The sequence below is a fragment of the Myiozetetes cayanensis genome, unplaced genomic scaffold (genome assembly GCF_022539395.1).
Source record: "Myiozetetes cayanensis isolate MyiCay16 unplaced genomic scaffold, myiCay2020 scf2-11, whole genome shotgun sequence".
Taxonomy (NCBI): domain Eukaryota; kingdom Metazoa; phylum Chordata; class Aves; order Passeriformes; family Tyrannidae; genus Myiozetetes; species Myiozetetes cayanensis.
In genome coordinates, this window is record NW_026087411.1 from 68,427,977 (window position 1) to 68,440,496 (window position 12,520).

A 12,520-nucleotide genomic window follows, 5' to 3' on the forward strand; every position below is an offset into this window, starting at 1 on the left:
CACGGCCCGTCCACCCCGCCCCCCATTGAGTTCCCGCAATGGTTGCGTCCGTGACGACACCATCATGGCAACAGCAGCTGCCGCCCGGGGCCGGGCGCCGCCGCCGCCGGGCCGTCCGGCAGGGACGCGCGCGCACTGCCCCTGAGGCGCGCGCGGCCGCACGCCTTGTAGGAGCGCGCGCGGGTCGCGCCGCCGCGCACGCGCCCGGAGCCGCGGCGGCGGCGGCACCACCAAGCGGCGGGGGAGGGGCGTGGGGATAGCAGAGGCACGCGCAGAGAAGGCGCGTGCTGGGTTGTGCGCGCTCCCGCGGGGCGTGCGCGCGCTCCGGCAGGCGGCCGGGCGGGCGAGGAGCGGCAGGCGCGGGGGGGCTGCGCGCGCGCGCGCGCTCGCTGCGGCGGCGGCGGGCGGGGGAGCCGTGCGGGCTCCGCGCTCGCTCCGCGCTCGCTCGCTCGGTGCTGTGGCGGTGCCTCGGCGGCGGCGAACAAACATGTTCTCAGTGCGGATCGTGACTGCCGACTACTACATGGGCAGCCCGCTGCCCGGCCTGGACCCCTGCCAGTCCAGCTTCCGAGAGGCCCCGGCCAGGCGGGTGCCCGTCGTGAGAGTCTTCGGCGCCACCCCTGCAGGTAAGGGGTGACCCCCCCCGCCGCCGCCACCGACGGGCGGGGACGTCCCCCCGCTGCAGCGCCGCGGGTCGTGCCGGCGCCGGCCCCGCCGCCGCCCACCCCGCGGCGGAGGCAGCGGCGGCTCCCGCTCTTTGTGGCTGGGTCGCGCCCCCACCTCCGCGCCCGCCGCCGCTGCGGCGTCTCACCTGCCGGAGGGAGCGGGGAGCAGAGGGGACCTTCCCCGGGTGTCCCCGCGGGGGACCTGCCCGGGTGTCGTGCCGCGCCCGCCCGGTGGCGGCGGGGGCTGCGGGTCCGCCGGGGCTTTGTGCGGGGCTGCCCCGGGAGAGCGGAGCAGCTGTGCAAACACCGGGGCGGTCGGTGCCGCCCTCGTCCCCGGGGCCCGCACGCCGCTCTCCTGCCCTGCCCGGGAGGTGTTACCGCGGCAGGGCGAGCGGGCGAGGGGGAACCGCTGAGCGCGGCCACAAGTGCGACTTGTGCGGCACTTGGGAAGTGGAGCTCGTGTGGCGGCGCGGATCGCGCACGGCCGGGGGCACCGGTGCTGCACTGCAGGAAGGGGCGTCCTGAGCGCTGGCCACATGTTGCCCCCCGGGACTTCCCAGTGTCACATGCCGCTTCTTCGCTGCCTCTTCTCCGTGGCCTTGTGGGTCGTCCCACGTCTCGAATGTGTTCCTGACCAATACAAATACGTTTTCAGAAAAAAATCCCAACGTTTAATACTTAAACAAATTAATTTGATATGTGCTGTAGCTTACCCATACGTTAAATATTTCGTGGGGAAAAAAAAACCCCAACATGTTCTTTGAGATATTAGGCATATTAAGCATCGTTGCTTGTGATCCTTTTACACTTAATGTTGTGTAATACTGACCTTGGGAATTCAGGAATTTCTGTATATTATGTTGTATGCTGAAAATTGTACATTAATGTATACATTAAATGTTAGGCAAGACAAAAAGCACGTAATAAAAAAGGCACAGCAGAGGTGTCTCACTTCACTCAGTTATTATAGTAAAGCAGACTTTTTTGTTGTATTTCTTGATGGCTTGTTTTGATTTTTTTTTTATTTATTCATAATTACCTCTCTGTTCTCTGTTTAGGCACAGAGGAATGTGAGACATTAAAGCTGTTGTGCTCTGATGCAACTACAGCTCCAAATTATTAAGTGGATGAGTGGGGTTAATAGATACAGTATTGAAATAGTGGGACCCATGTTATTGTAGGTCTAATTCTGCATACAAAGGAGATATTATGTAATAATATTTATGTAATGACACGAGTAACTATTTCATTATTAAAAAATGCAGAGCCCGAGGTTGTTGGCAGGTAGCAGAATTTCTCTGCATGCGTGTGGTTAACTCATTAAGGCTTATTTTGTTTTAGGAAAATGTTTAGGCTATGCCATATCATGAATGTGGCATCATAAAGTAAACAGTGAAGTAGTTTAGTTGTCCAGCTATTAGGAATACAGTAGGAAATCCTTGGCTTCCCTAACCATAAACTTTAATATTAGTTTGCATAATAGAAGTGTCTCTAATTTGCCTTCGTTAGAGAAGACAATTCATTAGTGCCTGCAAAGGTAGTGTGAGTTGTCTGACTTCTATTTATTTCCTTTTTAAACTTTATGTAATGGCTTTTTTTTTTTCTGTTATGTACCTTTAGTGATGTTTGCATTGCTGCACTATTGTTTGGGTTTTTTTCAAGAAGGAGCCAAATGTAATTCTGTCTCTTCAGAGGTGTTGAACCTAGGCAGACATTGTCAGAAGTACTCTGACAATGATTCTCAGGTTATTTCTTGAGAGCTGAAATACAAAATGAAATGAGGTATAATCATTTACACCTACATTGGCATTTTCTTTGAGAAAAAGATGTAGTAAAAGCAACTTCTAGTGTACTGTCGGAGACAGCGGGGTGTCTGTATTGTTTGGCTTGCAGAGGCAGTGCAATGCTTGTCTCCACTTGGCTTGGTCTGGGTAGGGATAACCCTTTCTCGTTGGGTTTAACGTGTGTATATTGACTGCAAGAAAGGTGCTCAGTTGCCTTGCTGCCTTCATGGCAGCAACCCATTATGCCTGTATAGGCTGCTCCACCTCTAGCATGATTAACCCTGCATGAATCTTAGTGTGTTTATAGCTGTGTGCCCAAGCTGTGCAGCTAATTGGGAGTCAGGTTCAGAACAGACTCCAAATTTCACCTGCTGAGTGAAGGGGGTTTGATTGGTATGTGGCAGTGGCTTGTGCAGATGTTCAGAAAGTCAAATGTCTGGCAGCACTGTATCCTTGTGTCTACTATCAGCTATGGACAGTGGTCCTGAAGGCACCCACCTATGCTTCCCGCCCCATCTTCTGGAGGTACTGCGCTCCGTGAGGTATATGAATGACAAGGGTTGGCTGGTGTTCTGACCTTTGAAGGCTTTTATGTAATCCAGAACCCAACGAATAATTTCTAAAGGTTTACTGGTACAGTCTGTCAAATTCAAGGGGTTTGTGGTTGGGGGAGATAAAAAACAGACTTTCAGTTTAAAATAATGGAAGGATCAACTCCTAGAATAGACTGTGTTGGCAATAATATTTAACAACTTCTTTATGTCTTTTGAGGAAGAAATCTTGTTATATTTGGCAAGACTGCGAATCATCTCTTGATGTCCTACATCCTTGCGTAATAAGAGATTGAAAGGCAAGGAATCAAAATTTTGTTTAAACCCAAAGATCCGCTTACTATATTATGTTATTCTGTGAAATAAAAACAGTAAAATTCTGACTACAATGCAGAAGGTGAAGTGAAGCATTACTGGAATTCAAGTTTGAGTGTAACTTAGCTAGTTGAGCTGTTTCATTCCATTTTAGCTGTTTGGTGCTTTAAGCAGACTGGCATGTCTGTTGACATAGTGACTTGGACAGAAGTATAATTTCAGAAATGCTGCAACACTGCCATGATGGTTATATAATGAAAGCAGGGTTGAATTCATGCTTTACTGTGCAAGATCATAGATATTATTTGATATGGTAGTATTTGTATCTCCAAAGGAACCTCATAATATTACTGCTTATATTTAAAAACAATAGGTTTTAATTCACTAGGTAATACTCAAGTATGAAACAGAGTTTCATTACCTTCTCAGGCAGTATTGTCTACTAGCTAGCAATTTTTGTAAATGCTTTTTGTAAAAATAGAAAAAACCCTTTGAAACACAGCAAGGCCTGTTTAGAGTGAAATCGTAACACAAATTTATTTTTTTGTTAACGTATTGTTGTTCGTGGAATTGGCAATTCTTGAATTGTCATTCTTGTTGCTAATCTGAGTCTTGTTGAGATTTTTGCAACCACATAAGTACCTTAAGTTATAGCTTCCAAACTGATATATTTAAGGTAAGACATACCTGTAATCATAAAAGTCTTGAATGTTAATAGTTTTGTTTGGGTGAGGTTATTCCATAGGTCTTCATCACAGAGTATGCTGAGTTGAAAGGGACCATTCAAGATCATTGAGTTCAACTTCTGGCCCTGCACGGGGCACCTCAAGAGTCACACCATGTGCCTCAGAATATTGTCCAAATGCTTCTTGAACTCTGTCAGGATTGGTGCTGTGACCTCTTCCCTACAGAACCTCTTCCAGTGCTAATCCACCCTCTGGGTGAAAAACCTGTTCCTGATATCTAACCTAAACCTCCCCCAACTCATCTTCATGCCAATTCCTCAAGTCCTGTTACTGGTCGTGAGAGTGAAGAGATTGGTACCTGCCCCACCCTTGGGAGGATGTTGTCAACTACAATGAGGTCTCCCCTCAGTTTCCTCTTCTCCAGATTGAACAGGCCAAGTGACCTCAGCCACTCCTTGTGGCCCTCCTTTGGACACTCTCCAGTAGCTTCATGTCTTTCTTATATTGCAGTGACCAAAACTGCACATGGTAGTCGAGGCTGCTCCAGTGCAGAGCAGAGCAGGACAATCACCTCCCTTGACCAGCTGGTACCCCCCAGGACATGGTTGGCTCCCCTGGCTGCCAGGGCACTGCTGACTCATTTTCAATTGGCTGTTGTCCAGCACCCCCAGATCCCTTTCCATAGCGCTGCTCTCCAGTGACAAGCTGCCCCATCCCAGGTGCAGAATCCAGTACTTGTTAAACTTCATACAGTTGGTGATTGACCAGTCCTCTAATTTGTTGAGATCTCTCTGCAGGGCCTTTCTGCCCTTTAGGGAGTTGATAACTCCTCCCAGTTTAGTGTTGTTACAAATTTACGTAGTGTTCCCTCAAGTCCTGCGTCCAAGTCGTTAATGAAGATGTTGAAGAGAAGTGGGCTGAGGATAGAGTCCTGGGGAACCCCACTAGTGACTGGATGCCACGGCTGTATTATTTTTATTCCTCTGAAAAAGTATATGGAATTTAATTCCCAGTTTGTTAATCAAGATTTATAAGTCACCCTAAACCTCTTTCTAATTTTATATTAAATTTAGATGACCTCAGAAGGAGATCACTATCCCATGTTGCTTCCGTTTAGCTTGTATTATGAAGATTTGAGGTGTCCTGTGGTGTATGGAGGTATCAAAGCTTTGATTTATTTCTTGCTGGCTATTTCAAGCTCTTGGTTTCTGTCCTCAAGATTTTGCTGACCACTTCAGAATGTAGGTGTGAATGCTCAGTTGGGAGTTTCTGTCAGGTGCTTACTCACCTGCAGGAAGACAGAACCAAGCTGTAAATCCATCCGTAAAGAAATCAGGGTGAGACTAGATGTCATTTTAGGACAGGCATTAGCAAGCAAGCTGAGGCTGCTAAATTATTCCTTCGCTTAACAAGACTGAGTGCAAGTAGCTGAGGACACTGCCCGTAAAACCACATATGAGATACCTGTTGGTGTGAGATAATGAGTATTGTCAAAGTGTTGAAATATTAAAAAAAAAAAAGATAAATTTTATTTGGATTTGATTTAAGGCTGATATGTGATAAATTTTATAGAAATAGGTGCACATATTAAAATTGCTTTTGAAGGGTGTTAGGCTGAGAAGTGTGTGTTCAGTTAACAGGAGGGCCTTTGGAGAAGGTAGATTAGCAATTTACCTAGGAAAAAGCAATGTGTAAGTTGAGGAGTAATACAGCTCTGCTGTCCTCAACTGCCACTTCATGTATTTGTCTTGTTTGGAAAGGTTTTGTATTTTACATTACGAAATCACTGATCCAAGAAAGATTCTTATTTCAGGGCAGCACAAAAACTCAGCCAAAAAAGAGGATGTTTTTAAGTTACTCTTGCATGCTTTTGATTAGAGTTTTTCTGAGGCTAAATGTAATATGGATTAGGGGCTTACAGTCAGTAAAATATGAATGTATTTCATGTAGACCTTTAAGTTTGGTGGCTTCACTTCACCTTGGTTTTCTGAGAGTGGGGGGAAAAGGCAGAGGCAAATGCTCCAGCTCAGATCTGGCTCCCTTCCAGCAGCAGTAGCTCTGGTATGACTCAGTGAAGGGGCCTGCTTATCTACTTTCTTCTGTTCTTCCCTCTCCCTTTTCCCCCTTCACTGACCTGGCTAGGCTGTATATCTAATCCAATCCCAGCATCTTTCTGTCCTCTGTTGTTGCTCATGTGAGAAGGACTAGCTCATTGCAGGATTTTGCTGCTTTCTACGCTGAGCTCATGAGTAACTTTTTTCTCTCCCCATTTTTGCTACCATTTCAGACACTGTGTCCCACAGCGGTCATTCCTGCACCCTCCTTAGTTCGTTATCCCAATGTTCACAGCCAAACATCATTCTAGTTGCTGCTACTTGTCATATTCCATTTCCCAGAAGTGCATACTATTGCTAATACTCTTACAGTTTCTTCTGTGGCTTTACTGTGAGAGGATGCAAAATAGAATATAGCCATTATGGTGAGGCTTATGCCTCTACTTTCCCTTTTCACACCCTTTCCCAAAGTATACCAGCATACAGCTCTTGCTAAGGGGGTTATTCTGTGGACTTCAGCATGGCCTAGAAGACTTTTTTGTGTTATACAGTGTAGCTTCACTTCCATCATACCATTTCTGCATCTTGCACTGGCAGGCTTCTCATACTTCTGAAGAATTGAAAAATTGCCTTATGTCCATTTTTTTCACTTCAGAGGTTTGTAGCTTCTGTGAGATGTGAACGGGGCTCCAATGAGTTTGAGGAATTTGAAATAATGTGCTTATTCTGAGATTGGTTTTAGTGTTTGAGTTCTGTTGATGTGATTTGAATTCCTTAGCTTGTAACTTACTTGGTTCTTAAAAGAATGTGTTTTCTAGGTTTTTGGGTTTGATTGTTCTGTTGTTTTTTTGGTGGTGTTTTGTTTGTTTCTTTCTTTTTTTGTGGGATTTTTGTGCTTAATTGACTTTTTTCTAAGAATCTTCTGGTTTGGGTTTTGTCTTTTTTTTTACAGGCATTTGTTCTATACTTTGTATAGATTGCCTGCTGACTTGTTTGAGCAATGAGATGCTGCCTGAATAAACTGAGATTCTGCTCCACTGACATGAAACTTGTTAAGTAGCCAATTTCATACTCCTATATATACAACTTGCTAAAATTCTGTTTCTTAAACAAACCTTAAAATACTGTGACAAAATCGTTGTTCTAAATAGAATCCAGATATTGGGTTCATAACCAGTATTCTGCTTGCTATTGTAGAGTACCTCTTTGTCACATCATGAATATATGTGTGCTTTTGTAATTCAGTAAAAAAAATACATGCATAACTGACCCTATGTTCTTAAAACTCGATCAGCTGCTGGCTTCAAAGTGTTTCACAAAGTAACTGCATCTGAATTGAATCTGGGATTGACTTTTATGATCAGTGGCCCTGGAAGTAGACTAGGAGCTTATCTATCTCAACCACAACTTCCAGTTCTGTTACATACTTCTTAAGGGTGCTTTTTGGCTGCTTGTTGAAATATCTTCTTTTTCAATGTGTAAAATGAACACTCCTCAAAATAGCACACTGGTCTGAAAATAGTTGTCTCTCTTATTTTTACGAGAGTAGCACATGCATATCACAACTGAGGTTGGCAGGACTAGACGATGTGTAAACACTCAGTGAAAAACAGCTCCTGCTTAGTAATTTTTGCAGTCTGAGTAGACAAGATAAATCTCTGAAAGAAGGAAACAGGTGTGGTAATACCATGCTATCTGTTTCTTTTCAGTTTCTCATTCCAGACTTCCAGTATTGATCATTTAATAATACCCTGTTCTGCTAACTGTTGTCATTATCCTGGTTTTGTCCTTTACCCTTGGTTGTCTTGATTGACCTCTGTGTGCAGTGGACCTCTGAGAAGGATGATGATGACAGTGAACGTATAACCGTTTGGAAATAGGCACTATGAACACTGATACTAAAAGATTTATAGTTGATGTTCTGTCTCACAGATGAAGCAGCTAAAAGATTTCATAATGATTGGACAGGGTCACTGGAGATTCAGCTTCATGTTACAGGAGATCTGCTGATCAAAATCTCAAGACAACTGGCAGTCAAAATTTTCTTTTCTTCTTTAATTAAGCACTCTGTATCTCCAGCTGTTGCAAAGCCATCATCTCAGCTTCATCTGTCATCACTGGATGTTGAGGTAACAACTGATGAACTCCCTTCTTTACTTCTTCCTCTCTGTCTGCCGTGTCATATACACTGTCTTGTGTGTTACAATTATGTGTGTGTTTTTAAGTTCCTATGTATGTCTCCTCTATATCACATTTATTCTATCAGGAAATTTGGTTCACTGTATTGAATTGTTATCTCACATTTCAAGAATATGTTCTTAATAGACAGCAAGGTATACCTGTGTAAAGAAAAGAATGAATTTATTTAGGGTCCCACATCAAATAAACGGCAGAACTGATTACTGTCTACAAGCAGTGTTATTTTTGTGCTACTACCCTGCCTAGTAATAAATTAATGTAAAATATGCAAAATAATGTTCTTTTGTATGTTGACCAAAGTTATAGTTGTGGTAGCAATTATAACATTAAGGCCTAGGTTTGATTAACAAGGTCCAGGGACTGGTTGCAAAGACTTGCCATGAAATACATATAGTTAGGCTGTAATTGCACTGTTATTCACGGTATCTATATGTATTCTGGTGAAACCAATAATTTTAAAGAATGCAGTGGAATAATCTGAGCTTGCAAACTGGCAGTATTTTTCTCTCATGGATGCAGTTAAGACTGAGACCAGAGCCCAGTATATACAAGAACCTCAACAAATACCAGAAAAGTTTGTACTAGATATAGGGACTGTCTGAAATGCCACTGTTTGAATAGGCTTCATTCATGCATGTCTGTTGAGTTCTTTTCTTTCAAGAGCTGCTTTTTATTACAGAGCAGTTATTAGATATGTAGAATTTTGGGGGGTTTTGGCAGAGCATTTAAATAAATATTCACACTTGCTGGCTGGGCTGCGCCATATGGCTTTTTAAGGAACCGTTTGATGGCTGTATGTTCCAGCATTTCTGTGATCAGTATGCAGATGACCATTTCAGATGACTTCTTCCCTAACTCACATATGTGCAGTCTGTCATGTTGACTGCATGTTTGAGTTCATGCTATGTTTCCTTGGTGTATATGTGCATGCCTTCTCAGGCTGTGGAGTCATCCTTGAAGACACTCAAAAGCTGTCTGGATGTGGTCCTGGGTATTGGGTCCTGGTGACCTCCAGAGATCCCTTTTGTCCTCAACCATTCTGTGATTATTGAAATTACTCTTGTAATCTTGGCAAGGTTATGGAGCAGATCATCATAAATGCAATGACACCACACCTACAGGATGGACAGGGGATCAGATCGAGCCAGCACAGGATTAGGAAGGGCAGGTCCTGTCTGACCAACCTGATTTCCTTTTATGATCAAGTGACCCGCCTGGTGGATGAGGGGAAGGCTGTGGATGTGTCTATCTGAACTTCAGCAAAACCTTTGACACTGTCTCCCACAGCACACTCCTGGAAAAGCTGGCAGCCCATGGCTTGGACAGGGGCACTCTGTGCTGGGTTAGGAACTGGCTGGATGGCCGGGCCCAGAGAGTGCTGGTGAACGGGGCTGCATCCAGCTGGTGGCCGGTCACCAGTGGTGTCCTCCAGGGATCAGTGCTGGGCCCAGTCCTGTTTAACATCTTTATTGATGATCTGGATGAGGGGATTGAGTGTACCATTAGCAAATTTGCAGATGACACTAAGTTAAGGGGGAGTGTTGATCAGCTGGAAGGCAGGAGGGCTCTGCAGAGGGACCTGGACAGAGCTGGAGAGTTGGGCTGATTCCAACAGGATGAGATTCAACAAGGCCAAGTGCCGGGTCCTGCCCTTTGGCCACAACAACCCCTGCAGCGCTACAGGCTGGGCACAGAGTGGCTGGAGAGCAGCCAGGCAGAAAAGGAGCTGGGAGTTTGGATCAACAGGAAGCTGAACATGAGCCAGCAGTGTGCCCAGGTGGCCAAGGCCAATGGCATCTTGGCCTGGATCAGGAACAGCATGTCCACCAGGACCAGGGAAGGGATTCTTCCCCTTTACTCAGGGCTGGTGAGGCCACACTTGGAGTATTGTATCCAGCTCTGGGCCCCTCAGTTCAGGAAGGATATTGAGGTGCTGGAGGAGGTCCGGAGAAGAGCAGTGAGGCTGGTGAAGGGACTTGAGCACAAATCCAAGGAGAGGCTGAGGGAGCTGCGGTTGTTTAGCCTGGAGGAGGCTCAGGGGAGACCTCATCACTCTCTACAACTCCCTGAAAGGAGGTTGTAACCAAGTGGATGTTGGTCTCTTCTCCCAGGCAACCAGCAGTACGACAAGAGGACACGGTCTTAAGCTCTGCCAGGGGAGGTTTAGGTTGAATATTAGGAAGAAATTCTTTACAGAGAGAGTAATCAGACATTGGAATGGGCTGTCCAGGGAGGTGGTGGATTCACTGTCCCTGGAGGTTTTTAAGATGAGGCTGGATGTGGCACTTAGTGCTGTGGTCTAGTATCCACGGTGGTGTTGGATCAGGGGTTGGACTTGATGATCTCAGAGGTCTTTTCCAACCTGGCTGATTCTATGATTCTATAATCAGTGAGTATCCAGGTGCTCTGTACAGTGCGTGTGTTTGTCCAGGTAAACACAGTTCCGTCCAATGGAAAGGTTGCCAAGTAGCTGTCTTTAGGTTGATTACCCTACATCTGTTAAAAATTACTGGAAGGTTTTGTGGTGTTAGTGAAAACTGATTTAAATTTGGAAAGAAGAAGAAAAGAAAGAATATTGACTACAGAAACCATTGCTAAGTTGTGTTTGTCCCTCAGTGACATGTTCTTTTCCTAAAAATTACAGAAAAAGTGGGAGCATACCTGCTTATTTACATTCAAGTTGTGCCTCTGTGCTATTTCTGACTAAACCAGTGTTTACTACAGAAAAGCTGTATGTCCTATTTTAGGTACAATATCAACATGCGGTACTCAGTGTGAATATTGAAGGGGCTGTGGAATGTTGCACCTAATCCTTAATATCTGACATTACTCCTCAGGGGAGGTTTACAACACAAGTTTTCCGAGTTTTGTATAATGAGATGTATAATGAGTCTTTCATTTTGCGTTTGGAACTACCTTGGTGGGTTTCTGTGTAGTACAGGTCTTATTAAGCAGTGGAAATTGCAAACTGATTCAACCCTCACTTTTACAGGTACTGCCTTCAGATCAGTAATGAACAAATTTTTATTGCTGTCACCCCTTCTATATTTATTATCCAGATGAGGAGGCTATTTTCTGAAGTTCTTGATATAGAAACTTTTGTATTTTCTTTTTAAAAGTTACATATTTAACCTAGCTAAAATGTTACAAAGTGCTTTTATTGCAGTTGAATCGTTCTTTGTGGTTTTGTATGTCTTTATCCATTGACCATTTAGCAGGTAGGATTGTGATGTTCACATTTGTAAGCAGTGAAACCTATGTTGCCGCCTGTAGGAAATTCGAGGAGATTACAGGCAGTTTCTTATGTTGGTGTAAAATGAATCTATTCTTGTAAATACTTTGTATCAAATATTTTAATTTTTGAGTTGTTCATATTAGCTTTGTGGAACTAAGACAGCCATCTTTACTATTAGACCTAAATAGTAGCAGTAAAAACAACCTAGTTCTACTGTGGATTATTTTTTTATCTATTTCCTACACTAGAAATGTGTTTTCACTCAATGCTGATTAATGTTGATGTTGGAAGGAACAGCTAGAGATTGTCTAGTTAGTCCAAGCACCTTGCTCAAAGTGGGGCCACCTAGACCAGCTCCAAGGATGGAAGTGCCAGAGTCTGTCTTTGTAATTTCCAGTGTTTGACCACCCTCACAGTAAACCAAAACAAACAACAGGGAAAACAAAACAGAAAAATCCAACAGCAACAAAAACACAAAAAAAAACCCCGAAGCAAAAAACCAACAAACAAATAAATAAAATCACCAAACTTCTTTTAATTGTCTTGTGTTTTGATTTGTGCCCATTGCTTCTTGTCCTTTCATTGGGTACCACTGAGGAGAGTCAGACTCACTCTTCTCTAGTGCTTCCTATCTGGTATTTATACACATTGAAAAGATCCTTCCCACCCCTAGTCCTTCTTTCTTGAGGCTACAAAATCCTGGCTTACTCAGCCTTTCCTTGCATGTTCCAAGCCTTAATTATCTTCATGGCCTGTGTCCAGTATGCCCGTGTCTGGTACTGGGAAACCCAGGCCTGAAGTTAGCGCTCCAGCTGCTGAGTAGAGAAGGGTCACGTCCCTTGACCTGCTGGTGTTACTCTTCCTAATGCCACTCAGGACACTCTTGGCCTTCTTTGTGGCTGAGGAATGTTGCTGGCTTACATTCATTCAGGACCATTGGGTCCTTTCTTGCAAAGTTGCATTTCAGACAGTCTGCCTTCAGCCCACAGTGATGTATGGAGTAACTGCTGCCCAGGTGAGGACTTTGTGTT

The 12,520-nt window shown here is 44.5% G+C and overlaps 1 protein-coding gene across 2 annotated transcripts in view; it reads left to right on the forward strand.

The window, feature by feature from the left end:
• Positions 1-412: 412 nt before the first annotated feature.
• Positions 413-12,520, forward strand: part of REV3L (REV3 like, DNA directed polymerase zeta catalytic subunit) — a 120,313-nt gene continuing 108,205 nt past the window's right edge. For both annotated transcript variants that reach the window (XM_050315855.1, XM_050315856.1), the window contains exon 1: positions 413-626. In XM_050315855.1, the coding sequence (XP_050171812.1) occupies positions 488-626 (139 nt within the window). In that variant the 5' untranslated portion in view covers positions 413-487. The remainder of the gene's footprint in view (positions 627-12,520) is intronic.